This window comes from Phalacrocorax aristotelis, chromosome 17 (genome assembly GCF_949628215.1).
Source record: "Phalacrocorax aristotelis chromosome 17, bGulAri2.1, whole genome shotgun sequence".
NCBI lineage: Eukaryota > Metazoa > Chordata > Aves > Suliformes > Phalacrocoracidae > Phalacrocorax > Phalacrocorax aristotelis.
Genome location: NC_134292.1, coordinates 10,685,814 through 10,713,035, shown reverse-complemented (window position 1 = coordinate 10,713,035; position 27,222 = coordinate 10,685,814). Strand labels below are relative to the sequence as shown.

At 43.0% G+C, this 27,222-nt stretch overlaps 2 protein-coding genes across 6 annotated transcripts in view; one reads left to right on the top strand and one right to left on the bottom strand.

Annotated features, from left to right (window-relative positions):
* Nucleotides 1-9,662, bottom strand: part of GSN (gelsolin) — a 36,394-nt gene extending 26,732 nt beyond the window's left edge. Inside the window, exon 1 of the mRNA XM_075112216.1 lies at nucleotides 9,158-9,662. The gene's annotated coding sequence lies outside the window, so the exon portion shown is untranslated. The remainder of the gene's footprint in view (nucleotides 1-9,157) is intronic.
* A 61-nt stretch (nucleotides 9,663-9,723) lies between these two features.
* On the top strand, nucleotides 9,724-26,762 carry RAB14 (RAB14, member RAS oncogene family). Of its 5 annotated transcripts, XM_075112222.1 has the most exons (11): nucleotides 9,847-10,059; nucleotides 11,600-11,743; nucleotides 12,840-12,912; nucleotides 13,281-13,420; nucleotides 18,135-18,193; nucleotides 19,531-19,584; nucleotides 21,115-21,292; nucleotides 22,378-22,444; nucleotides 23,344-23,431; nucleotides 23,749-23,779; nucleotides 24,649-26,762. In XM_075112222.1, the coding sequence occupies exons 5-11, from the start codon at nucleotides 18,142-18,144 to the stop codon at nucleotides 24,824-24,826; spliced, it is 648 nt and encodes a 215-aa protein (XP_074968323.1). In that variant the 5' UTR covers nucleotides 9,847-10,059; nucleotides 11,600-11,743; nucleotides 12,840-12,912; nucleotides 13,281-13,420; nucleotides 18,135-18,141; the 3' UTR covers nucleotides 24,827-26,762. The 5 variants fall into 5 exon arrangements, with proteins under 5 accessions (XP_074968322.1, XP_074968323.1, XP_074968325.1 ...); XM_075112224.1 differs by lacking the exon at nucleotides 9,847-10,059 and having other exon boundaries at nucleotides 12,840-12,907; XM_075112223.1 differs by lacking the exons at nucleotides 9,847-10,059; nucleotides 11,600-11,743 and having other exon boundaries at nucleotides 12,206-12,912.
* The last annotated feature ends 460 nt before the right edge of the window (nucleotides 26,763-27,222 follow it).

The following is a 27,222-nucleotide window of genomic DNA, read 5'->3' as shown; positions in this document are numbered from 1 at the left end:
GCCTGGTTGGGGAAGCGCTCACCACCAGATCTGGGGAAAGCTTGACGCTCCTGCACCCTGCTTCTCGTCTCCCTCCAGGCCACCCCGCACCTCCCCTTTGCTCCCAAAGAAACAAGGGGTGCGTTGAGCCCACCGAACAAAGCAGCCCTTCATTTCAGTACTGTGGGAGGCTAAGCAGCAGCGTTGCCCTATGGCATAACAGTGGTGCTGGAAGACTGGCTGCTCCACCCAAAACCGGGTGACAAAGCAGGAGCTGAAGGCAAAGTAAGCACCGTGAGGCCACGGCTTTCACATGGCTCCTGCGAGGCTGCCCGAAGCGATGCCTGTGGTCCTTGGGTTGTGAGCATGCACAGGGTCAATGCCTTGTGGCAGGGCTGTGCATGGATAATGCATATTATCCATTGGGTGACAAGGATGCAGGATGCTAAGGATCAGGATCCTTAAGGATGATAAGCAGCTTGTCTCTGAACTCTGGTTCACCCTTCTCCAGCTTCAGATGGTCACAGCCTCTCTCCCCAACTCATCCTTCTCCACATTTGTTTCATACCTTTAACTCGAGTGTCTTAAGATATGCTGAGGTTTATTCTCTTCTCTGAATGTTACTAGTTTTTTCCTGGCTTTATCCCTGTCTCATGAAATACATCCAAGGCAGATGGATTGTTTTTTCTGTTTAGCTGAGTTTTTGCTTGTGGTGTGGAAAACTTTGCACTAACTGGCAAATATTTCCCTGTTCTTGATATATTACTCTAAGTTCTTCTAAATGGGTTTGCTTCTGCCACAGCTTTCCACCTCTTCAATTCCAGAGATTGTTTTGATGATTGATTTTAATGATTTAATGTATGAGGTTTTTTGTTTGTTTTTATCCAACCGCTCATCAAATGTCATCCTGCGATACAGTGTTTTAATAATCATAATAAACCGGTTGTGTGGTCTAGGAGGCTTTAGCATATGCACATTGCCTGTGATTCCCGAGGGCCTGCGAGACAGCTGGAGCCAGCACTGGCCATCGCCTTGGAGACCAGTGACCACTTCTGTCCAGCCACATATTTGTAGAAGCCCGCTCCCTCCAGGCGGTTGTCCAAGAAACAGTGTACACACATGCACAGATATGTATGTCTGTATCTATAGATGTCTTTCTGGCCCTGAGCCACGTGAAGATAACAGTTGATGCTTGCTAGCTACAATGGACCCCAGAATATCTTCTTCACAAGAGGGGGCACCTCTGGGCATAGCCTGTATACGAACCTGGTAAACAAAATGTGACGACGTGGGAAACAGACGTTACAATTACTGACTAGATAACCCACTTAAGCCTCTAAGAAATTTAATGTAATATTTCATTTCCAAAGCCTATCAGTAGCAGCTGAGTTATAACAGTACCCACAGGACGATATGGACTTTATGGCTCATGTGCTTGGTGGACAACACACAGAGCAGACTCGTTCCTCCCGTTGTTGTGCTGAAGCTCTAGAAAGGAACATGATCCTTAACATCAACCATTTTTTGTGGAACATTGTAAGTGGTAATGCATCTGAGAGCTAGTAATATATTTTCAGTATTACTCAGAAACAAGTGAAACTTCTAACTTCTTGCATTTTTAATGTAGTTTTTCCTAGATATTATGAGTGGTGGTAAATCTGAGACAGGCGGGCAGGCCACAGACGGCTGTTGTTTTTCTGTCTTTCTACATCATGTAATCAGAGAACTGCCTTGTGTTCTTGAGAGAAGCATTGTACCGAGACAGTGCCACCCTGCTATGGGTTTTTACAAAAACAGTTTCTATGCCATCAACAATGCCTTCAGTCGCTGCTGGAACCGCATGGAAATGTAACAATGACGTGGTTAATGATAAAAGCCAGTGGTCAATATTTCTCCTTTGTCATCACTGTAACTGAAGAAGATTGCTGTTATCCTTTTGTTTTATGAGAACATTATTATCCACAATATTTTAGAAGGGCTAAAAACTATCTGCCATTTTGCTTCCACGATCTGGTAGAACCATGCATAACCAGGGCAATAGTAAGCCTTTCATTAAATCAGGCACGTACGTTACAAAGAGGTACTGACACTGTTACACAGTCACATGGATTCTGTTTTCATAAATTCAGTTATCTACTGGATGATCTGCATCATGTCCATAACAAAGGTGTTACTTAGAGCTACAAAGGGACTGGCTCCGTGTTAGAGCTAATAACTGTGGGAAATGCTGCTCTGTCAAAATGTGGTTTCATTCCAAATGTAAATGTTTAATTCTGTTCTAAATTAAAAATAGAGATGTATTATAGTGCATAATATGAATTACCTTTATAACATAATTGTTACACAGCTAAACCAAAAATTCTTTAACTCTCAGTCACATACGATTAAGGTAACATGTTCAACCTTTTAAAAACAGTGTTCTATTTAATTGTTTGTTTGTTTATTTAAACTATTGTTAAATTTTTAATGTTTCCATGGAAATTTTAGGTCCTGATTTCCACAACAAGCTTATTCAGGAAGGAAGTGCAGCTACAGCTGTTGTTGACCCTATAAAAAAGTGAGCTTGGCGTGCTGAAACAGCTGAGAGAGTTGATTTTCAGGAAGAAAACCCTCTCACTACAGAGAGAGTGGGATGTGGAATTCCATCCGCATCTCGAGTAGAATCAAGATAGTATATTGATGTCAGGAACAGCCTCAGGATTCACTGCGAATGAGAAGGGCAGAAACTTCCTGAGGCAAACTGTTGTGCTGTGCCAGCCTTACGTTTTGCACTTACAAATCACTGCTGTATAGCTGCCCTTCAGCAAAAGAATACCTCGAAATTGAACATAGATATTTAAGGTGTTTGTTGTTAGCATCAGTCATTGCTTTCTGGTCATGAGAAGCTCTGCATGGATCTAATTTGATTTGTGCAAGACAATTGACTCATACATCCTTTCACCACTTTTAGATTTTGTCTATGGATATGTTGTCATATCAACGAGAAAAACCACACAACTTCCATGCCTTTGAAAAGCTGATGTTGGTATTTTGCATACAGTTCTGTTGCTGTAGCCATATTTTTTGTGCACTAAGATATAAGCACCTTGCAAAATGACACGTATGAGTTTGAATGCAGCACTGAGGATTAAGCTAAAGGAGAAGTAAACCAGGCATCAGAGTGTAAATATGATCTCCAAAATCAGGCAAATAAAGCCAGCACAGCTCAGCCTTATCTTTAGTCAGGATAAAAGGAGTCACACTGAGCACTGACCCTGTCAGCTGGAGTCACTGTGATACATGCTTGAAAGTTAGTGTTGAAAGGCAGGCAGGCAAAGGGGTATGCTGCCATCTTGTACTTCCATTCCCTGCCTTCAGTGAAATACAACATCAACTGAGAGAATTCAGCTCAACTGCATCTACTCACACCACAATTACTGTTGGCCCAAATTTTCTTATATTATTAAGAGGTTTAATTTGAAGTTTTGAGATTGTATAAGTGCCAATGAAAACATGATTTTGGGCTACCTATTTTGCAAGAGATGAAGGAACTAAAAAAAGATAAAGAAGGAACTAAAAAAAAAAAAAATTGACCACAGGGACATTTCCACCCACAGACACCACAAAACTGGAATGGTAAGATATGAAAGAAGAACTTGGCAATTGCAAATTAAAATATGATTAAAGACCAATTAGTCATTTCAGACCAATCCGGTGTCACATGACCAACTCTCACAGAAGTATATTTCAAAATAGTTCCTGAAAAATCCCATGCTTCTTCTTTCTGTATTTGCCTTTGTAAACTTGAACAAAGGCAGAAAAAGAAGTTGGGGTTCACAGGCAGAAGACAGACAAACCAAGTCTGAACAAACACACCTCACTTCAGCTACCTTTTTCATAGAAACATAGACTGGTTTGGGTTGGAAGGGGCCTTTAGAGGCCATCCAGTCCAACCCCCTGCAGCGAGCAGGGACATCTTCAACCAGATCAGGTTGCTCAGAGCCCCGTCCAACCTGACCTTGAATGTTCCTAGGGATGGGGCACCTCCCACCTCTCTGGGCAGCCCGTGCCAGCACTTCACCACCCTCATAGTAAAAATTTTTTTCTTTATATCCAGTCTAAATTTCCCCTCCTTTAGTTTAAAACCATTCCCCCTTGTCCTGTCACAACAGGCCCTGCTAAAGAGGTTGCCCCCATCCTTCTTATGGTCCCCCTTTAAGTACTGGAAGGCCACAATAAGGTCTCCCCGCAGCCTTCTCTTCTCCAGGCTGAACAACCTCAACTCTCTCAGCCTGTCCTTGTAGGAGAGGTGCTCTAGGCCTCTGATCACTTTTGTGACCCTCCTCTGGACCCGCTCCAACAGGTCCATGTCCTTCTTGTGCTGAGGGCTCCAGAACTGGACACAGCACTGCAGGGGGTCTCACGAGAGTGGAGTAGAGGGGCAAATTTTTGTCGACTGTGTTTGTGATGGGACAGTTTAAATTCTGACAATCTGGTCTTTGTTGCTGCTGGGTCACAGATTTTCCAAACTGTTGCTAATTACTGCTTCTGTGTTGCCCTGTCAGTGCCAGCAGTGGCTGTTTTCTCTACTTCATGGATCATTTCTATTATAATAAGGTTTCTGCTGCACTGTAGGAAATAATATTTCTTGTAGGATAAGCAAACTTGTGTCAGTGATAGCAATGTTGAGTACCTGTGCTATGACTTCACAGCACTGTTGTGACTGCAAAGCAGGGACTAGTGACCAATCGTTCAACATTTGCTTTTACTCCTAAGTTGCTGAGCTCCTCTGCCACGCACAACCCTCCCTAGCTTTTCCACACATACAGAACAGTGGGAAGCCTACTTCCCCTGTGATTTCAAATGTATTTTTCTACTCTTTTTTCTACATTTCTGTGGTGATGTCACCTCTTAATATTCTCAAGTGCTGATGAGCAGGTGAAAATTTCTGGGTTGCAATGGAAAGACAAATGCTCACTAGTTTAATAGAAGCCTCGCTGTTACGTCTGTGCATGTGCACTTTGAGACGTGAATAATTGTAGGCCTGGAGATCAACAAAGTAACTCCATAAATTAACCACCACACAGGGGCATTAAAAGATCTTCATCGTGGAATTTCCCAAGTTTCTTGTGTGAACAATGTTATAAATGTTTGTGATATTGTTCTTAATTTGTGGGGATGTTTTGCTGTTTTTTTGTGTGAAAGGAATAATAGGGAAACTAAAAATCGACTGAGCTGCAATGATTTGTTTAAAGCAACAGTCCCACTGAAGTGGGAGCGTAGCCGTGGTTGAGACAGGGAGTTGAGAGTCAGAAAACCTGGCTCCTACTCTCTCTTTTTGGTGTACTTGTGTCCTAGGGCAAGGCCCTCGATCACACTGATCCTCAGTTTCTGTATTTGTAGCACGGGAATTAGAATACTTCCCTTCAGAGGAATGTTGTGAGGATTATGTTCTGTTTTGAAAGTGGTAACTTGGAGTTACATAACAATAAAAACTATTACTGGCAAAACTGTTAATTATAGTGTAATTGGTAGATCTAATACACTTTATTATATCGAGGGTAGAGAATTTTGAAAATAGAAGTAATATTATGTTTTCAGAGAGCATCTGGAACAATACTGGGAAAGGAATCTACTGTAGGATTAAAATATTATAGTGTTGACATTTTTTACCAGTACTTGCGATTGCATCATGATAAATTAATACATGAAACGCAAAGAGTCTTGCAAAAATGAATTGGTGGTTTAGAGTATTTTAAAGCAGCTTGTTGCAAAGGGGTCACCACCTGTTTCTCTTAGAATAGCTGTAACGCAGGTGTTGGTCCCCTCCTGCTCTGAAAGCCTATAACATGCTTTCTTCATGTTTCGTGAGCTGTGTTAAACAGGAGTGTGAGAGGCCAGCAGAAAGGCACAGTGACTCTTTTCCTCCAGTCTCAGGGTGTTAAGCAAGCTATGCAACACACCTCCGCTCTGCAGCTCCTGGGGCCAGGCATCCAGAGAGCTGTCTTTTACCCCCCGTGACTTTGGGGGTAGCAGGATCATACTGAGGTCACCGACAGCAGACTTTGGCAAGGATTGAATAGATTGGGTGAGGAGTAAAACTCCCCAGCCCGGAGTTGTCTCTGTCCAAGTGGAATGGTTAAAGCAATCCTTCTTACTGCTATCCTTAGTAAAAAGAAAGCGGTTTGGATGAAAAATGACTATAACTTTCAGTACCATTCAATTCCACGTTCTTCACAAATGCTGACATGTAATTTAATCATTATTTAAAAAGTATTTTACAAGGATGCATTCTAAAACAAGGAAGCAGATATTATAGATCATTGTATGTAATTTATTTGAAAAGAACAGAATCCCCAAACCTTCTATCAACTGTATTAACTCTGACTCTTTACTTTTCCTGGGGTTTGTGGTAAAAAAATAAATCCAAGAGCAATGCTCATGTGACCAGAAGATTTGGATGCCATTCTTTCTTGACAGAGACTTCAGAAAGAGACACATAGAAAAGGCTTTCAAAAGCAGGCTGTATTGACCTAGCAGAAATCCACAAAGAAGGGTGGGACGATAGGCAGCATTCCATCTCTAGCAATTTGGTATTGTTACCAATTTAGCGGGTTTTAATTACTGTTGTTAGGTTCTGTCCAGATGTTCAGAATGAATAGGCTGAAGTCAGCCTTTTCTCAATAACTGTTGTTGAAAAACTGCTGCAGGCTTTCAAGCACTCACAAGAATGAAAGAATCAAAGAAATACAGATGCCGTTACCCAGTCTTCTGTCTTGCTCACATCTTTTGTGTACTTTAAACTTTATAGGAATACTTGATAAAAGCGTACAAAACGATTCAAAACCAGAACCTTTAAAGCAAATCTGTGTTAACTTTTACCTCATCTGGCAAATGAAGACAGTTTCCTAGAGGTCTTTTCCAACTTTGATAATTCTATGATTCTATGATATAAACTGTGTTTGGGAGTAGGTCACGGAAACAGGAGTTTCGGATTAACTGATCTTACTCATGGTTAGGTAATGGCTTCTAATTTTCTTTGTTGTAGGTAAGAAATAACAGTAATTATATTCCAAAACTGCTTTTCATTTCTGTTAGGACTAAAATACGTTCTCCACAACCATTAAGTGATGATGAAAATTGTTGAGTAATCCTGAAGATGTATGCATGGCCTCTGGAGGGGAGAAGTGCTAGTCCCGTTAGCATCACTGAAGAGGTCCAATGTTCTGCTTCTCTATTAGGGAAGCAGTTCTGAACAGGGTGGTGGGGTGCTAAACCCTGTAGGAAAGCCAGCTGCAGAGCGGGTGCCTGGGGAGTGAAAGGGCCAGGACTGCCTGGAATTTTCACAGGAAAAGAAGATACCCCTCAAATCAGCTGCTTCAGCCCTCTCCAGGCCCTGCAGTTGGCCATCCTTTCCCAGGGCATCACAGAGAACTGAGATGATTACCTGTCACAGATTCCATCTTATAAAAACAGGAAAGCTAACACTGTTTGACTAACTCTACCAAGACTGAACCATAAATAGAAAAGTAGTCGATGGATTTTTGTGTGATATTTTCACAATTTTTAATTTTAAAACCTGCTAAGAAAATGTTATATATAGTGTCTGTGTTAAGAGAATAATATTTGGGGAAATACCGAGTGCTTATAGGAACTGCATTTTTTTAAAGACAGTAAAATAGACTGTAACTGGGTCAAAATAGTCAGATCATTTTCCGTTTAAAGACTCCCTCTTGTGGAAGTCATTCATACTGACTTGTTTTGCCCTATTTTTCTAGTAAAAGTCACTCCATATAAGGTATTGCAAAACTTGAAAACCATTCTGTTGCACAGTGTTATCTGTTTAAAAGTTAGGACCTTGGCAATAACTGGCAGTGGTCGTACAACTGTAGTAGGTTGCTAGCAGATTTTACATCTTTCTACTCAGTCCTTGCTTTTTGTTACTCAAGAGATTTATTTATCTATTTATTATGTAGATGAAAAAAAAATCTGATTGTTTTTCGTCTGTGTTTTTCACCCCATGTGAGAGGCTTCTGCCCAGATGACATGGAGTGCAGCATCCTGTGCCTCCCTGGTAAGGGCTGAGTAATAATTAGGGAGTGGGTGATTCATGGAAAGCAGTCACTGTGGAAAGCAGAGGATTCCCTGTATGTTGCTATGCTAAGAAAATGGAATTAGTGAAGTCATAGTAATGCCCATTCTGGAAAGAAATTTCCATAGGAATGTTAATATCAGTGGCCTGCTGCCTTAGGGGAAGGGGCAATTTGAATCTTGGACACTGCTACACAACAGAATTTGATGCTTTCCATAATGTGTGGGACTGAAATAATAAAATCCTTATTGTCCTTGAGCAGTCTGTTAGGAGAGGAAATCACATTATTTAGATTCAATGTCTAATACGTATTTGGGCAGGAAGAACCATTAGCTCTTTTCAGTCACACTTAAGCCCTAATCAACTCTCAATTCTAAAATAAGTAGAATCCCTCCACTTGCTTTAATTGAAGCTCTTGGCTTTTGTGGCACTAAAGCTGACGAAGCATCCTGTTCACTCTAAAAGCATAAATCATTCACTGAAAAGGCGCTGTGTGGCTGCCCTCTAGCAGCTCTTGTGGTAATTCCTCTTTACATAGAGATGTAACTACCATTAATAGTTTTGTAGGCCCTAAAGCTTTCCAAAAAACCCATCACAAAAGAGTTTTGGTTAAATGCAATATCTTGTCCAAAACCAGAAAATCCGAATATTAATCTGCAATACCAGGAGTCTTAATTTAGAATGTCTGAACTCATTAAATGTTTCTGTAATTTCTGTGTTCTTATAATGAAAGTTAGTTTGTTGAGCTGAGAATCTGGGTGAATTTATTGAATTGGAGATACATAGAACCCTTCATAATGTTACTTTTATTACATGTTTTTCACCTCCTGAACCACTGAACTTTTTTTAATTCCATAAGGTGTGAGATTTGTGCAGGATCTTGCATTTTTAAGTTTTTAGTATTGCCTGCCACAAGTGTTTAAAAAGCATATTTTAAAAAATCAAAGCCAAAATTAACAAACTGGTTAGAGCGTTTCACAGGACATTGTAAAAGAAATTATATATCATATTGATTTTACTGGAAACTGGAGTTGAAAACAGAGATCTCTACAGTTCCTTAGAGATTTTGGATATTGGACTATGCTGGAGCATAAATGCCCTGTGTACCTGTACTTTGCCGGGCTGTTCCTGTCAGTATCTTCTGCAGAACAAATAACGGTGCCTCAGTGACGACGAGAAATCTTGTTGTTCAAACCAGACTGGTTTTGGAGGGATCCCGTGGCATGACAGGAAACATGGACGTACTCCTTCTAGATAGCGTGTGAAATATCTGGGAGTCTTTGTCTTTATACTTTATTAATGTTTGTTGTTCTACAGATTATATAAAAATAGAAACTGGAAGACACTTGTAACACTTCGGAGGCAACTGTAGCGACTTCTGAAGTGGGTACACCGACGGCCAAGGGGGAAGTACGATTTTCTGGCAGGCTGCGGATGCTGGGAGGATCACTTCACTTTTCCACCACAAAAAGCTAGGAAATCCGGGATTTTCTTCAACGCTGAGGCGTTCACTCGCCTACGTGTCCCCCCGCCCCGGACCGGGCCCGGCCGCCCTGAAGAGGGACTACCGCCTCACGGGGCGCGCGCCCGCCGCCTTCCCGCCCAGCCCCTCGGCGCGCGCGCGACCGCCCCAGCCCGGCCCGGCCCTTCCCGGCCCCGCCCCGCACGCCGGCGGGGTAGGCGGGACCATTGCGACTCGCGGCCTCCATGATTGGTTGCAGCGCGGCCTCTCGCGCCCACCTTTGTGCAGCCTCGGCGCCCGTCGAGAGTGGGAGGGGAAACCCCGTGCGAGGGGCGCCGCCATCTTGGCTGCGGGGGGTGATGGGGGCGCAGTGGAGTCAGCCGCGCCGATCCTGAGGGAGCCCCGCGGAGAGGCGGAGACCCGGCCCGGCCGCTGCCCAGCCCAGCCCAGCCCAGCCCGAAGCAGAGCGTTACCGCGCCCGCAGCGGGGGGGAACCGGGCTGTCGCCGACCAGCCGCGTTGTACAGCCGCCCGCTCCCCGAGCCAAGGTAGGAGGGAGGCGGGGAGGGGCGCCGTTCCGCCCGGGCCCGCAGCGCTAGGCCCGGCGCCGGTGCCCGGCTGGCTCCCCTCAGGCGGGCGGGCCGCTCTCCCGCCGGCAGGCCGGGGCTGCCTCCCTCCCAGCCGCCGCCCAGGCCGGCTGGCGGCACTTCCTCATGCTGTTCCCCGGAGCTGGGGCCTAGTCGGGCCGCGCGCCCCGGCGGCGTGCCGCTGCCCACCTCCGAGGGCGGCGGGGGCCGCTCCCCCGCCGCGGCAGGTCCGGGCCGGCCTCGCTCCCGGCGGCGGGCCGGCAGGGGAGGGAGCAGCTTGTCCGTGTGGGGCCGAGGAGGGTGGCTGGCCGGGCAGGAGCTAGGCCGCTGCTGCACTGCTTGTCGCCACCGCCTCTCGTTCCTCCCCTGCGCTGCACACTCCCTGTGCAACACCCGTGTACATGCGGCACATACGTGTGCCCCTCACTAATTGCTGCAACTGCACGTAGGGTGTTTACTGCATGTATCTATCACACCGTGTATGTGGCCGATGTGAGGTGTTATCTGCACTTCTGATTCTTATGTTGACCTGCGCTGTCATGAACTTTGACAGAAAAATAACTCTCATGAGGTCCGAGGGGAATGCTGCTTCCTATTCGAGAGGCGACAAAAGTGTGCTACACTTGTTCTCTGTTTTCTTTTGTCAGTGCTCGTTTGGGCTAAACAGAAGAACGAAGTTCTCTTCTTTCACCTAGTTGTCCGTTGCCTGTTTGCAGTATGCTCTTAAGGCTTCTATAAAATCTGTGGACAGCTTTGTCTTGATTTAAAATTGTACTGAATTATCCTTTTAGTAAAGCCAGGAAAAGGCATCTGTCAGCATTGGGGTCTCTCTGGCACTGGATCTGTTGCTCTGGAGATTACTTGATGAGGACTTTGCTTTCTAGGCCTCTGAAACAGTGGTTCTATGTTGTTGTATGACACTTTTTCACAGAGGTGAAAGTACCCCTTTATGAGTAAGACTTACTCAGGTGGTCTGTATCCTAAATCATTTCAGATTGCAAGTCAGAAGTCTAACTTTTCCAGTAGCCAGGTGTTATCATATGGAATGCGTTGGTTTTGGCATTGACTTCTGTCATGGTTTGGATTGAGGGCCTCTTGTGCTAGGGCATTGCTCAGGAATGGGAAGAAAATCTCAACCCTGAGGGACTTAGTAACTAAATATCACATAGTTTAATGTGGATTAAAAGGAACTTGCTAGCTTCCTGTAGGGATTTGAAAATGTCATAAATCTGAGTGGAAAGAAGAAGATCCTGTCTTCCATTTTATGAATAAAAAAAGAAAGCTATTGTGAAGGACAGAAGTTTGAAACAAACCTGTTGTACGAGAGGTACTAGGATTTAAAATGTAAATAGATCTTCTGAAGTTACTTGCTTGCTTCTGTGCATCTAATGGAACTTGCTTATGATTGCTTCTCATGTTGCTGTACCTTTCTGCAGCAAAGGAGGTGAACCTTACTTAACATTGTTCTAAAATGTGTCTGTGACTTCTTGTGTTTTCCAAGGCAATGACTCCAGACGGTTGTGTGTTGTTCTAATTCGTTAGACTGGCAACAAAGTTCTTCTGGTTTCTGTATATGCTGTCCCTAAACTTACCTGATGTCTCCGGAACTTGATTCTCCTGCTACAAGCACAGGCATGTGCTACAGGTTAGACTCTCTTATAGGAGGAGGAAAAATAGAGTAAGTGAGGATATTGAAATGGATAAAGACCTATGGGTGAGAGAATGGACATCGGAGAAAGGGCTCTTACTGATGAGGACAGGTATGCAATATTTAATTTAGCTGTGGTGCTAGGGTGTGGTTAGTAAGAAGTGAGGTGTGTGCATATACATGCAGGAAGTTTTGGAAACAAAATGGAGGAACTTGATGGAGCAGGATGTGAAACCATTAAAAGAACATCCAATACAATGTGTGTATGACTGGATAGCTGTTGAGCAAGATCAAAAAGTAAAGGTAGTATGATAGGTAGTCTTGATCTAAAAATAAAGTAAAAGTTCTCGTATAAGAGAAGTGAAGGCCTGTGAAGTCTTCAGAAACACTTAGTAGGCTTCAGGCTGAGTTAAAGTGTCTACACAATTAAAGAATGTAGCAAATGCATTTCTTCAAGAACAGCTTGAAATGGGGTTCTGCGCAGCTGCAAGCCTGTTAGTGTGAGCCCAGCAGCATGCAGGCCTTGCGTGCTTTCACAGAAAGAATAACTGGACGTGGAAATAATAAGGAAATGCAAAGTGGTCTCAAACAACACATCTTAAGAAGCTTGCTGGGTTGCTGTCTGATCAAAGATCAGTTCAACCAAACGTACTGTCTTGTGCTAAGCAGATGCCTTAATGAAATCCAGATGGGGAAAGCTAGGGAAGATGGCTCTAGAAGAGCTGAAGAATGAGTGAGAGCTGGCCAGCAAGAATTAATGTCATCAGGTAGACGTGGAAGAGAAAGTACCGGGCTGCTAGCAGGCTGCTAATGAGAATCCTCAGGGTCTGGTCCCAGAAGAGGGCTTTTTTTAAAGACAAGCATGCAAAAATAGATAAACAAACAGACCAGGGAGGTTGTGGGGCAATCGTCTTAAAGAGGGCAGAGATGTTTATGTGTTTAGGAAGACATAAATGTCCTTGGTGTGTGGAAGTCATAGAACCACAATGAAATTGAATTCTAATAGACCTGGTAGCTTGCTGTGGACAACAGACTGATGGGAACTCACTGCTTGGGTGTATTAATTGATAACAAAACTGTTATTACCTTCCAGTATGGTGTGATTTTACAGAAGACCACAATTGAAGCAATTACTGACTGTATTTCTAGCAGCCTTCTAAAGTAAGGTACCAGTTAGACCACATTGTTTTGTGTGCTTGACAAAAGTCTTTGTCGGGGAAGAGTGCGATTGTGAATTGAAACAATTCTGTCTCCCCAGTTCTTCCCCCCCTTATTGATCTCTTCTCAGGGTTCACTGTTAATTAACATCTAAGTAAATATGCAGGGAAGAGAAGGAAGATTGTGCCCTGGGAAGGAAGATAACTACCTATTCATTTTGTGTAGAGATTTAGAAGCGATTCTAAATAATAATTAATGGCTGCATACAGTTCCCCTTGTATGTAACTAATACTTCTTCCAAATGAAAAACGCAACAGCTCTGTAAAACTTGTTTCAATTTATGAAAAGAATATGATGGCATTACCTTTTATCGAAGGGAACTGGACTTCAGCTGTGAGATCCTTGCCTGTTGCATGTCCTTGAGGAATGACCGAAAGAACACCTGGATGGCCAGATGAAATACAAAATGCCTCTTGCTTCAGACTAACTAAACAGTGGTCCTCTGGCTGCAGAGTGGTATGTTTTTAAGGGTAACTTGTAATACATACAGTCCTGAGTTTGAAGCTGATGGCTGTTTTCAGAGGTGTAATCTCTGTGCGGATTGGCCAGCTGATGGTATGAACCACATGCAGTGTCTAATAAAACCTGTGCTATAGGTTCTAGTCTCTTATAACATACCTGCTTCTTGCTGAGCACAAACCTCTGAAATATCTCAATGCAAATGATATCCCATAAAGAGTTAAAATTGACTCTGTCCTTGAGTTGAGCTAGAAGGAACTGCATGGGTCTCACAAAAGCTGGTATGGTTATGATATTTACAGTTATGTTACTCTGATAAAGAACGTCACGGGCAATACTCCTGGAGCAGCCGTATGCTGATACTTGAAATAAGGCTTCAGTGAGGTGTCAAAATACCTGTGCACTGCTTGTTGATTAGAGGAGGAAATGTAGGTGTCACTGCTATCTCATTAAGGTCATCTTACCTTTTTATAAATAAAAGCAGCCTCTAAGGGAGAAGTTGAGATATGGAATATGGATCATGATGACACTGTTCACTGTAAAACTTCTAGTCCTAACTAATACAGTAATTAACTGTAAAGGCCTTGAAACTAACAGCAATCTGTGTATAGTGAAGTATGATCCTCTGGCTAGTTGCCATCCTGAAAGAATGCTCTAAACTCTGGGGAAGTGTTACCTCTGAAAAGGGAGCTAACACTTGTTCTGAGTTGGCAGATTTTCCCGGAAGAAAGATGGCGCGTAGACCAAGCTTCCAGGCTAAACTTTTTACTTTCTGTTAACAGTAAATTCACAGTTGATTAACTTTGATGTCATATTGTTTAATGTCAGCAGTGGGTGAAGGTAAGTTGCATATATTTACATGCAGCTTTCTCAGTCCTGCAGTCCTTGACGCCTTGCTCTCCCAAGAGCAAAACCCCAAACCCCCATATAGGGATTATTAAGATTTATGTGCCTGGAACCAGAGGCCTGTGAGGTGGAGGTGGAACTCCAGTTTCTACAGGTGGCTGGTGCTATCAACATATATTAACCCCTTGCATTAGCATGTGGCTAATGGTTTTTGTGTTTACTGAATCCTGCTGTGCACTATTCTTGTCTAGACTTCCTTCTTTCATCTATAGGAAGTGCTGAGATTGTAAGTTTTCTAAGGCTGAATTTTCATTACAGCTTCTGTGTTTAGTTAGTTGCATTTATTTTTCCCCTTCATCAGAGTCCTTCTGAAATATTATTATTCCAAGATCTGAGTGCAATTTGGATTCGTGCTTATCCTTACTGGAATTTGAGTGTTTAAAACTTTGTTATTTGGTGTTTTGTATTTTTTTTAAAGTCATCTGTTCTCCAGAAAAGATTCCTGACCTTTATTAATAATTTGGAATATTTCAGAATCTCTTCTGTAATATGACCCTTGGAATAAATGTAATACCAAAGTGTTGCTCTTTTTTTTCCAGTTCAACTCCAGAAATTGTGTTTAAACCCTTAGAGTCTGTGTTTCTGCCAGCACTCAGTATGTATGTCTGTCAGACACAATAACTTCTCCAACAACTCTCTGGGACTCAAGGGAAGGTCTAGACTCTGAATGAATGTATCTATCGATATTGCTATTAATAATCAATTCCTTTAAGCTATGGGGAGAGCGTGCTAGGCCTGGCTGTACACAGTGGGGTGTGGTATCTCTTGCCTCCTTTCGGGGCCTAAGGTCACTGTAAGAATGAGGGTGAAGTTTTAATAAGGAGACATGGCTTGGGGTTAGTCCTCCCTTCCCACCTGTTTCTTAGCAGACTTTGTCGCCAAGCACAGAACTTGATTTTCTCACTGTCACTTTGAAGCGGGAACTGATTTTGATGCATATGTTGTAAAGCAGTGACAGTTTCTTTTATATTGAAATATCATAGTTAGACTTTTTTACGTGGAGTATAATGAAAATGGACGTATCTTAGCAAGCAAAAATAGTCTGTCAAACAGAGATGTATATTTAGCCGTAAAGATTCTAGTTAAAAGACTCATTTCAAATTCAGATTGTGATATAGCCTGCACAGAGTTCCCAGTTTGTCTGTTCCTTTAAAAAAAAAAAAAGTTTTCCTCACCTTCCAGTGATGCTACATACAAGCTTGGGTACTAAGTTGTGTTCCCCTCACTTCTTAAATGCAGGAATAATGTAAAGTCATGTGCTCAGCAACATGAAACTCCTTTGAGTGTTCCTGAGTACTTTGCATTGCTTAGCCAGCTAGTACTGTGAAGTTTTTGCAGGACAGATTTCATAGCCACGTGAGTGATTTCCTATCTGTGAGTTTATGATGCTGAATTTTTTTAAAACCAGTGTAAGTTACTAGACACAACCATCCTCAGAACACACTGTAGTTCTTTCAAACTAGGTGTGTATTAGTGCTCTTGGTATCTTCGTCTTTCTCTGTTGTGGCTGTAGCATCCACCAGTTTTCTGTGGAAAATAGTACAGTTCATGCTATCCTCCTGAAGCACTTGCACATAGACATTGGCCTTTTCAAGCTTTTTTTATTTCCTTACATACCTCATAATCCTCCAGTTTAACTTTGTCTGCTATCAAACTGAATTGAGACATGAATATAGTCCTCCTAGCTTTACTTAGGAAGCAAGTGGCGAGTTAAGTATCCTGTAAGAACAAGTGGATTGGATCAGAAGATGCTAGTTTGAATGTTACAGCTGTTGGAGCATGCTGGAGAAGGGGAAGAACATAATGCATGAAGACCTATTCAGAAGATTTGAAGTATTGGATATTTCCACAATGACACATTAATTTTGAACTTTATATGGAGCAGTTACTTCATTTTATTTGCTGGTATTGAAAATAACCAGTGCATGTATTGAAGCTGATACAATAACTCTGGAATCATCTACTTCCAGGAAACAAAGCAGTAAGGTTGCTGGCTTGTCTGGAAAGGGGCAGTGCGTTTCTCAGTCATGGATCTGAATTCTTACCCAGTACAGTGACAAGAAGTGGTCTGTCCCCTGCACGGGTGTTTGCCAGAGACTGAGGAGGACAAAGGAGGTGTTGGATGGCTACGTGATTTTTCCCTCTGCTACGGCAGAAGAGCTTCATCTAAAATTTTCTTCATTGAAATTACTCTTCTTTGAACCTCTGCAGCACATGGTGTGGAGCTCTGTCTTGCCAGCACATACAAGAATTACTGTCCAAAATCATCTTTTGTTTACTATCTTGGATTAAACTTTTAACTGCTTAAACTGTTTAATAGAACAGTGAGTGTGTATATATAGGACTCAGGGTAGATGCTTTGCATACTGCTTGGGATAGAAGGACTCAAGAGTTTCCATATCACGAGCCAAGCATGAAGGAAAGGCAAGGTGCAGATCAGCGACTGGCACACAGTAAACCCTTCTTAACTGCCAGTTGGAGTTGTTCCCCCTCCAAGGTCTAGATAAGAGCGCTTGCTTTAAACCTCTGCTGTGTGAAGTGGTGGCCAGTGGCTGTGTACTGTGAATGAGATTTGTTGTCAGTCACCTTTCTTATGACTGCAGTTCACTGTTATGGATTAATTGTGGTTGGGGAAACAATAATTTGCTTTTGAAAAAGTTACAGGCTTGTAAGCTTTCCTACATTTTTATTTCTTTGCAGTACTGCTTTCCTTTGTCATGTGGATGACACATGACTGAATGAAAATCTTGCTAGGCTAAAGCAATGTTGTTTATAAAAAGTACCATGTTTTTCTAATGGCAGGAAAGCAAATGGCAAATTCCTAGTAGAAACTTTCCACTTGCTTAACTGATCACACTGTGTCTAGTTTAAATTAAAACCTGGGACAAAAGCAGGTATCTTGGATCCTTCATGTTAGCTGGCAAGATCAGGGCTGTGCAGACTTGTAATCCCAGTTAACTGATGTATTGCTTGGTAAGTCAGCTGTTACCCTTTGCAGGTTTAAACAGCTGATGCGTGTTCTACACTTAGGAAAGCATAGGAAAACTCTGGTATACTGGAAGTACTTACCCCAATAGAATTTTGACTATCACTTAAATCTTACAAGATCAGTGAAGTGTATTTAAGGAGGGAGCAAAAAAAGGAAAGAAACTGCTAAACCTTGCTGTAATGCTACTCTGCTGACTGAGCCACAGAGATGTTACTAACTTCCTGAACATCTGATTCGTGGCTTGTACTGCTTTTCTAACAGACATGTAGCAGTCCAGACCCCAGTTACGGCTACTACAGCATTCTTGTGCTGTCTTTCTAATTATCTGTTTGATGCAAGCTGCACTGTTTCCTTTGTTCCTGTAGCAAGTCTCAAAAGTGTGAGGTAATAGGTCCAAAATGGCTCGTTTTGTTAAACCTCTTCAGATTTTATTTTCAGTTGACGTATCAGCTATTTGGCTAGCGAGTGCAGGTCCGCTCGGTGACTCTTTACAACACAAGAAGCTACTGGAGCTTTTCAACAGCTTTAAGTCTTCTCTGAAAAAAATTGAAGGAGTATCAATACTACGCAGAGCATGTTTCTACTTAGAGGCCTTACTGATGGGTTCAGAGCAAATGATGTGGGAGTTTTGCTGAATGTCTCTGGCGCTAATTCGGTGGCTGTGGGGAAGTACACAGAAACTTGAACTGTGAATGAAAGGGTAGCTGGTGGGGTGGGAAGAAGGGGGTTTTTCTTAGTTTATATGAACTGAATTGGATGAATTGGATTGTTTGGTCAACAAGTAGCACTCCTGATCTGTTCTGTTTTTTGTTTCAGTGCCACAATGGCAACCGCACCTTACAACTACTCCTACATCTTTAAGTACATCATTATTGGTAAGTATCACTGGGCATGTGCCTGTTTATGCCAATGTGTATATGCATGACAGCCTACCCACAAACCCTCTGCCTGTACAAGTGTTGACCTCTGCTGTGTGCTACTTGCTATATAGAAGTGATTCTTCAAGTATTTACTTGTCCAACCCCAGTCCCTCACAGATCACCACACGTGCTCTAAAGCTTTAGCAGCTGAGAGTACAAAGGCAAATGCTTTTGTGTGCCATAAAATTAGAGCTGTGCGATTGGTGGTGGGTGAACTGGGAGCGAGGGCCAGTACCAGTGCCTGTACCATGTTCACTTTATTGCTGAGTTACTGTTGAAAATAACTGTTCTTGACATACGTACTTCAGTATTTGTGAATATCTTCACTGTTAGGGCTGTGATGCTTAGCCCTCTGCACAGCACTAGGAAAAAAGGCATTCTAAAAACTTGTGCATCTGGCCTCTTTCTCCCTAAATCAAGTTTGTTTAGAAGAACTGCTAAATCCATTGGAAATAGGGAAAAATTTTAATGGGAATTACTGCAACTGGGATGCTGCATTGACTCAGATTTACTATAGTGCTCTGACTGCCTCTGCATCGTTAGTCTGAAAGGTTTTAGAACCTATGTTGAAGATAAAAGTACTAATTGGAATCCATTGCTTTCGACAGGGTTATAAACTTCTGTCAGGTGATAGTTTTGTGTTTAAATGTTGCTTTCAGCTGCAGCTTCCTTGGCTGTTTAGAGTCAGGGACTTGATTGCATTTATTACTATCCTGGAAGAACTGGTCTTGCTGTTAATTGTTTAATTCTTAATGATCTTGTGTAGGTGTAAGTGGTCTGCATTCTTATTGTAATGGTTTGTAAGCCAGGCAGCCTGTGGAAAAGTTGGTTCTTAAAAGATCTTGCTATTTCTTGCTCTTGGCATTGTGTAAGTGGATCACTGGAAGCAAAGCAATTTCTTGCTGTGTTCTTGTTGGTTGTCAGTATTTTTGATGTCCTTAGCAGTAATTGCAAGTGTGATGGGAGCAGGACAAACACTCAGAAGGTATATTTTACATTTCGGTTTCTTACATGTCTGCGTTTCATAACCCTGTGAAATACCATTGTTAAACCAGTAATACAGATTAACTTCTCTTGAGTTTTCTTCTCTGCTCTTGCTTGCAACCCTGCTACCAAAACTATAATGCAAAAGTTGATGAATTTAAGGGCTGTGACCAGGTATGGAACATTGCCCGCTAGACCTGAGAAAGGAATGGCTGCCTGTCTCTGAACCAGTTGTTGTGTGGGATGAAGAAAATGTGCTTGTTGCAACAATGATGTGGTGTCAGCCTTAACTGTTTTTTCTGTAACAGGGGACATGGGTGTAGGAAAGTCCTGTTTGCTTCATCAATTTACAGAAAAGAAGTGTGAGTATTTCAATTCACAATATTTACTTTAACTTACTCTAAGTACTCTAACTGCTTCATCCTTCTTTCCTGCCTTTTTGCTTCCATCATGCATGAGCTTGATGTTGTGTCTCTCTTAATCTGATGGGTTTGTGTTGCCCCTGGACTGACTTTTGTTTTGACTCCTGTGGATGGAGAAACAAAATGTTGATGCAGTAATGGCAAAATCACTGTTTCAGTCAGTCCCTACTTATGAGTGGGAAGACCGTGTCTCTCTACTTCTTTTTCAGGGAATTCTGATATGGAACAAAATGAAATTTCTTGCCTGAACCTTGCATGTTTTCAGTACTGGTGTAGCTTGAACACAAGCAGTGGGAGATTAGTGCTTTTAAGCACTTCAAAAAGAAAAAACGGGTTCATTTTTCTTTGACTTAAGTAGCACTGTCATTCTCTGCAGCTGCTGTGACTCATGACACTTGGACTGCCCTTTGTGATGGTGTTTAAGGCTTACTGCAGTCTGTCTCAACTGTGATGTTTTTTCATGTATGCTATCATGACTAATTAAGAATTAGCTTTAATTCTTCTTAATAACGTATGTTGTGTTGGAGTTTGCAGCAGCTATTAGCTCTTACGACTTTCCACGAAGCTCACACTCAATGGATAAGTCTGTAGGTATTTATTAGTACAGAGTTAGTCTTTACCGTGTGCTGCTCGAGATGTGGCAGTAGGTGGGTAGGAGCTACAGTTTAAACTATTCCTGTGTTCTAGTAGAAATAGAATTTTTTAACTGTTTTCTAATTAAAGTCCAGTATCAGCCAGTTGTTTAAATGCTACTTTGCATACGGTCAAATGCTTGACAGGGCTATGTCTTGTTCTTAGTTGGTCAGTGTTAAGACGAAGCAGTACTGCTGAACAAACTAACGCACCGACCACCTCTACCACGAGACTGTCACTAGCTGTAGATAGCCTATAGATAGGTACTTACCCTTTCTGTGTTTTATTGATAATTTTTAAAGATAAGCTTATTAAGATGAATTTATTATAACTAGAAAGATACCTTTTTGGTCTTGATTTGCTGTGTCGATAGCTTTTAAAGAAACTGGCTTTTCCTGTGCACAGTCATGCTGTTACCCTGTCTGAAACAACTTGGATGTTTGTTTTTTGAAGCTGTTTTATGGACTTTTAACTGTATCTTGGCAATTCCCTAAAAGTTATCTTTTCCTACTGCATTAAATAGTTAAGTGTTTCTGCAGGGATAGACTAAGAATCAACTGACTTGATACCTTCTGGTATCTATGGCCAAACAGCATCATGTACATCCATCAGAGAAGGCAAGGAATTTTATAACTCTCTAAAACTACCAGCAGTTCAGGAAACACATAATTTTATTTATGGCTAAGTGATACAGTTTGGGGACTGTAGCTGTAAAAATGTGTTCTTAGAGACTGAAAATCGAGTAAAGATAACTGAAAACTGGTGATAGTAATACCTCTGTAGCAAGGAGACCTTGTACTAGAAAGATCTGGTCTTTGCTCTTATTTTTCACGGCAGTTATGGCAGACTGTCCCCACACAATTGGTGTTGAATTTGGCACGAGAATAATTGAAGTTAGTGGCCAAAAAATAAAACTACAGATCTGGGATACAGCAGGACAAGAGAGATTCAGGGCTGTCACACGAAGTTACTACAGAGGAGCAGCAGGAGCTCTCATGGTCTACGACATTACCAGGTAAGGTGCATCTCGTGCTTGACAAGCTCATAGGGTGCCACAGCCTTATGTGTACTGTCATATCTGTCCCCTTGACTTTGATTTGAAGGACTCTGTCTCCGTCTGGATTTGTATCCTGTTGTGTGAAGCTTACCACACTTTATCTAAATACTTAAAGAGCTGAAAATGAAATATAGGGAATGATGTGAGCTGTTTTCTTGGAAAACTTGACAGCTGACAGACCTGAAGATCTTGCTATTTCAGGCCTTGACTGCCTGTGTTGAAATTATTTAAGGAACTGGCTTTGCCCTTAAAATTACTCTTCAGCACATGGATTTTTCCTCTTGCTGCTGCTTACCTGGCAGGAATATTCTTAGAGTAGGCAGAGGATGGAATACTGCCTCTGTCGCACTGGGCTCTGTAGACATGCTTAACAGGCTGCGTGTAGAAGGGAGCGCTGGAGGAGTCTGACTTCTGGGCCTCTTCACGGGCTAGTCCTCCAACAAAATGAGACTGCACAGAAGCTATCCTATCTTCCTTTTAGAGATGAAAACTAAAGATGCTGCTAAAAGAAAAATCTATCAGATGTGCAACGTGAAATACTTTTTCATGTGTCTCCCACCTTCCTCTGGGGCTGTTCTTGAGATTCTGAAGCACCTCTTCCCCCCCCGCCCCCGTATGTAGGCATGTCTCGTGTTTGCTTAAATCTTGAGTAAAACATTAATCTTTTACACTGTTTGTTACCAAAACGCTATTATACTGTACAGTGTTCTGTAAGGGTACTTGACAGGAAATCCTGTAATATGTTCTGTACAAAACAATATAAATGTTGTCCTTGTGAAGACGGTAAGACTACCGCATCCTAGAAGTGTGAGTTGGTCTGTCTGTCCACCTGTGTTGTAAGAGTTGTTCTGTGGGTTTAAAGTTGACTTGTTGAAACCTTGGTCTGAGTCAAAAGAAGATGCTGCTGCTTTGTCTGTCTCGAGGTTGGGGAGAACAGGGCTGACAGACATTACTGTGTTTAAGGGATGCTTACTGTGCTGTTGGCACTTCTGTATTTAAAAAAAATACCGTGGCTAAAACTGTACTCACTTGGTTCTTTGCAGAAGAAGTACGTATAATCACTTAAGCAGCTGGCTGACAGATGCAAGGAACCTCACCAATCCAAATACTGTAAGTTGGACTTTATTTAGCTTGAAAGCAAGGTTGCTTATCTCTGAGCAAGAGGTGGAAGGCTTAGGCCAAAGCATCTGCGGTGGTAGCAGTGTTCTCTTAAATAAAACTGCCTGTGTTTTCTCAACTGCTTAGCTCCAAGTTATCTCACTGTCCCTATTTTACCATTTACCGGTGACTCTCTTCCCTTACTGCAGCAGGAGCAGAAGCGTAGGCTCCTGTGCAGGAAAGCCATGGTGTCTTCTAGAAGTCTTGTTGTGCTACTCGCCTTTTGGGGGCCTGTTTTCAGCAGTTGGAGACAAAATTGTCATTAACTCTGGACAAACCTTAACATCTGTTACTACTTCTTCTTGCTTTGTGGTAGTAATGAGGTGAAGTCTATCTCGTCTTAGATTGGAGTATGAATTGGATCTTCAGGAAAAGCTGACTAGGTCTTCTGGAGGGATGGGGGAAGAAAGTTCTGTGTGTCTCTCTGTACCACAAAACTGTTGTCCTTCAGTATTTCTGCATGCCCCTGAAGTACTTTAGCACCAAGCTCGTGGGAAGACTCTGCTGCGATGAAAGAAAACTTTGAAAGGGTCTGGTTGGCTTAGTGAGTGATTAAGCAAATATCGGAAGTGGTTCAGAGTACACAGCTCATGAATAAAGAGTAGGACTACTGCTTTTTAGGACCTCGTCTCATGAGAACAGCCTAAAGCATTTCAAAGAGGGAGCTGGGGATGCTGTTCCTGACTTTACATCGGGGGCACTGCTAGAGCAGCGCTTTCCTGAAGATGCGTGGCTTTTGCAGTTAAACTTTTCTGCATATTTCCTTTTGGTTTTGTCTCATTAATAATGAGGGTGGCAGTGGAAAAGCTAATAAGCTTTTTCCCAGACTAATTTTCTCTCTTCTGAACTAGGTGATAATCCTCATAGGAAATAAAGCAGATCTGGAAGCACAGAGGGATGTTACATATGAAGAAGCCAAACAATTTGCTGAAGAAAACGGTGTGTTTCTTCTCTTGAGCTGTTACGTTTCCTACAAGATAGTGATGTTAAAGTGAATCCTCAGCATTGATAGCCGCAAGCTTACACTTCCAGAATAATGTAATTGTATGTGCAAACTTCTACTGAGCATCGGATAGTCTGGCTTAACTCTAACCATGCTGAGTTCTAGAAATCAGCTTGTGTGTTGATGCCTTTACTTAGTCATAAAATACCGTTTAGTACTAGTGTCTTGCGTGTAATCTGAACGTTATAATGTGACTGACGTAGGGCTATTTGAAGTCTATTGTGCACTGACTTAAAGCTCTGTTTCCAAACAGGTTTATTGTTCCTTGAAGCAAGTGCAAAAACGTAAGTTACTTTTGTCTAGAGTCATGATTTAAATATGATCTGTTTAAGAGGAATATATTGGTTATGACTAAGTACAGCCATAGAGTTCAGGTATAGCAGGGTTTTACAAATGCAAAAAAAACCCCATTTTTGAGTTCTCTTAGAGGGTAAGGTCCGTATAGCAGTTTCAGTCGTGTCAGCTCCAACTTCTAGATAACCTGGAAATCAGACCTCTTGCTGCGTTTCAGGCCAAGACCTGTTGAATTCAAATGAAGTGAGTTGGTTTTAAGACATTTGAGTGTAGAATGTGTACGTGCGGGTAAGAGTGGTTCCCGATGAGGCGTCCCTTCCCTCGGTGGTCCGAGCTGTAAGCGGGTTCTGTAGTGACCAGCCAGCCCCTCCGGCCGGTGGGGCATCGCCACGCCATACTGGTGGGCGGCTGGGCAGCCTGTCGGATGTGAGGGATCAGACCTTCAGTAAGTGTGGTTGCAGCTGGCACCTGTTTTGATTAATAGTAGCTCCCCTGCCTTTAAGCCTCTCCCAGAACTGCTCTGTGCAGGTGGCTCGGTGCCTTACCTTATCTTTGCTACTCAGGGTTTTGCCATGGGTTTTTTTGTTGGTTTTTTTTTTTTTATTCCTGGCTAGTCCTAATAGATCTAACGGCTCGGGAGTGCATTGCCTTCCCGAAGGCTGTCCCAGGGATAGTGGTCGAACTCTGTGGTACGTCCGCTTTAAGCACTGTGAGCTCCTCATGTAGAAGAGGGCAGGGTAGCAACTGCCTCTACTTGGTGACCTGTCAAATCCCAGCGAGGGTGTCTGGCTGCTGCCTCCATAACCTGCCCCGCTTTACTCAAGTGTAACCTAAGCAAGTTGTGCCGCTTTCTTTGTAGCGGAGAGAACGTTGAGGATGCGTTCCTGGAGGCTGCCAAGAAAATCTACCAGAATATCCAAGACGGAAGCCTGGATCTGAACGCTGCAGAGTCGGGCGTACAGCACAAACCGTCAGCTCCACAGGGGGGGCGACTAACCAGTGAACCCCAGCCCCAGAGAGAAGGCTGTGGCTGCTAGTGACCTCTGTTTCATGGCTCCATTTCTGACCTTTCACCTCTGTCTGTCAGAAGCGGTGCTTTTGACCGCTTCCCTGTCTTCTGTACATCTTATTGGGTTTAATTAAAACTCTGAGACAAGTTTAACACAGTACTAAACTGCTAAACAACTTTAGATGTAATCAGGTTATCAAAGGCAAGTAGAGTAATAAAACCTCTCCTGCATGGTAAATCTAGAAGTTTTTTTTTTTTTCCTTGATTGTCCTTGTGATAGTGTCACCGATACATAATTTAAACTGAGCACTGATGCTGGACTCATGATTTTACACTTTTGCAGGGCTTTGTCTTGTACGGTTTAATTTTACGGATCTTTGGCCTTTCTCCCCCACCTCTAACTGTTTAGAGCTGTCCATAGTAACCGATAAGTTTTTGCTGTGAAATGACTTCGGATGGTAGCGAAGGGGCTCTGTAACAATGTGCTTCTGTTGAAAGAATTCCCTGTGGTGTGTATTGGGGTAGGGGTGGGCTGGCGCCGGAGGTACAGCCCGCACAGGGAAACAACCCGTTCATTCTTGTGCTCATAGCTTTACGTCATGGTTTGGGGGTTTTTTTGCCACTTTTATCTTTTACATTTGTTAACAGAACGTAAATATGTATAAAATTTGAAGGAACTGAGCTAACGGTTAAATACATCCTGTGTATATGATTTTAATGAAGAAAATGATTACTGGCGTTAGAACCAGTTTGTACAGTACGGCCTACGCGTGGCCGCATCGCCCCGTAGCACCGAAGTAGATGTGACCGCGGTTCGCTACCGCAGGCTTAACTCCTTGTGTCGGCGGGGGCCATCGTGCTGGGGGAGTCTCGCCCCGATGCAGAAGCTAACACTAGTGGAATCTGTCTCTCATCTTTGCACTGTGGTTATACCTACGCCATTTTATTAATCCCGTTCCGTGCAATCAGCAGTGTGCTAACCCGCTTTTCTCTTCTGTAAGCGTTTTGCGTTATTGGGCTTCGTCACCCGCCTTGCATCGTATACGAAGGCTGGTTCTCTTGCACATCTTACACTTTTATACCTTTAACTTTTTGAATGGTCAGAGGCCGAACTGGACAGTCGGAACAACGCGTGTGCTCTCTAGGGATTTTTAACTACTGTTGTATTTTTCTTTTAACCAATCCCATGTGAGGGTTCTTTTAAGACCTGGGCTTTTTCGCCAAGCCTTGGAGCGTGTCCTTCGTGGGGGGGCACAACCTGTAACGCTTGTGTGAAGGGTGTCAGGTGGTGACAGCGCACGTGTGGGTGTCGCTGAGCTACACGCGGGGTTTGCTGCGGTGTCGCTGGACGTGTGGCTCCGCGTGCAGCTCTGCTGTGTTTCACGGCAAGGGTCACCCGGAAAGCACCGCACGTGGTTTAAAAATGGAAGGGAGCAAGTGCTGAACCACAGTAAATGTCCCGCTTCAGTCTTACCGTGGTATTGAAAATACAAAGTAGTCTTAAAATCCCGCTCTAGACACTAAAACTAGACGATGTTCAGACTTGTAAGTGGTACCAGAGTATTGTACAGTCAATGTTAAATAAAAGCCAAAACTGGAATGTGCAGACAATAGGATTTGGGTAACTTGTGCACTGTCCCTTTGTTTTGTCTGGTTAGTCCTTTTTTTAACTAATAATCTTAAGTAGATGGGTGTGTTCAAGATCTACAGCTCATGCATCTTGCTTAAACCGAGGTTGCGCCACAAAGGGTTTGCCCAGGGACCACGACCTGCTGCTGACGCGAAGTAAATGTTCTAATGACTACAGCTTGTGAGGTGCAATACCTGTACTCCCAGAGTAAGTCACAGTGGGTCTTACTGTTTCTGTCACAGGAAGGAGTTGTTCAGACTGCTGTACTCCTCATTTGATGTAACGATGCTATTAATCTAAATATTTGTAAATAAAGTACCTGTATCTAGATAAACCGCAGTGATGTGTGTTATTTGCTCTGGCCCTCTCCGCAGGATGTGTGACTGCCGGGGGGGCTTTGGGGCCTCGGAGCTCTTCACGAGGGGCTGTTCCTGCTCCCCAGCTCTGAGGCTATTTTCTATCCCCTGCAAAAGCTGCTGAGGCAGCGCTTCTCCCGGCCGGCGGCCAGGCCTTGGCTGCTTGAGAGAAACACCTCACTGAACTGGTGGCAGAGGAATGTGGTGCTGGGCCAGGTCTGGCAGGTGCTTGTGTTCTAACTCTGCTTCTGTTTATGACTGACCTTAAGCAGGCTCTTGGGGGAGGTTTTCACCACTTGTCTCTGCCAGTGCCCAAAACTGCTGTAGGATGTAACAGGCTCCGGCTGGGCCAGAACAGGCCAGGGAGTAGCGTCATTCATCCCCAGTGAAAGGGGGGGTAGGTGACACTTGCGGTGTAGAAGAGATTTGTAGTAATAA

Coding starts and splice junctions, on each gene's coding strand:
- RAB14 (XM_075112221.1), top strand. CDS start 18,142: ATGGCAACCGCACCTTACAACTACTCCTACATCTTTAAGTACATCATT. Junction 18,194..19,530: donor CTTTAAGTACATCATTATTG/GTAAGTATCACT, acceptor TTTCTGTAACAG/GGGACATGGGTGTAGGAAAG. Junction 23,780..24,648: donor CTTGAAGCAAGTGCAAAAAC/GTAAGTTACTTT, acceptor CTTTCTTTGTAG/CGGAGAGAACGTTGAGGATG.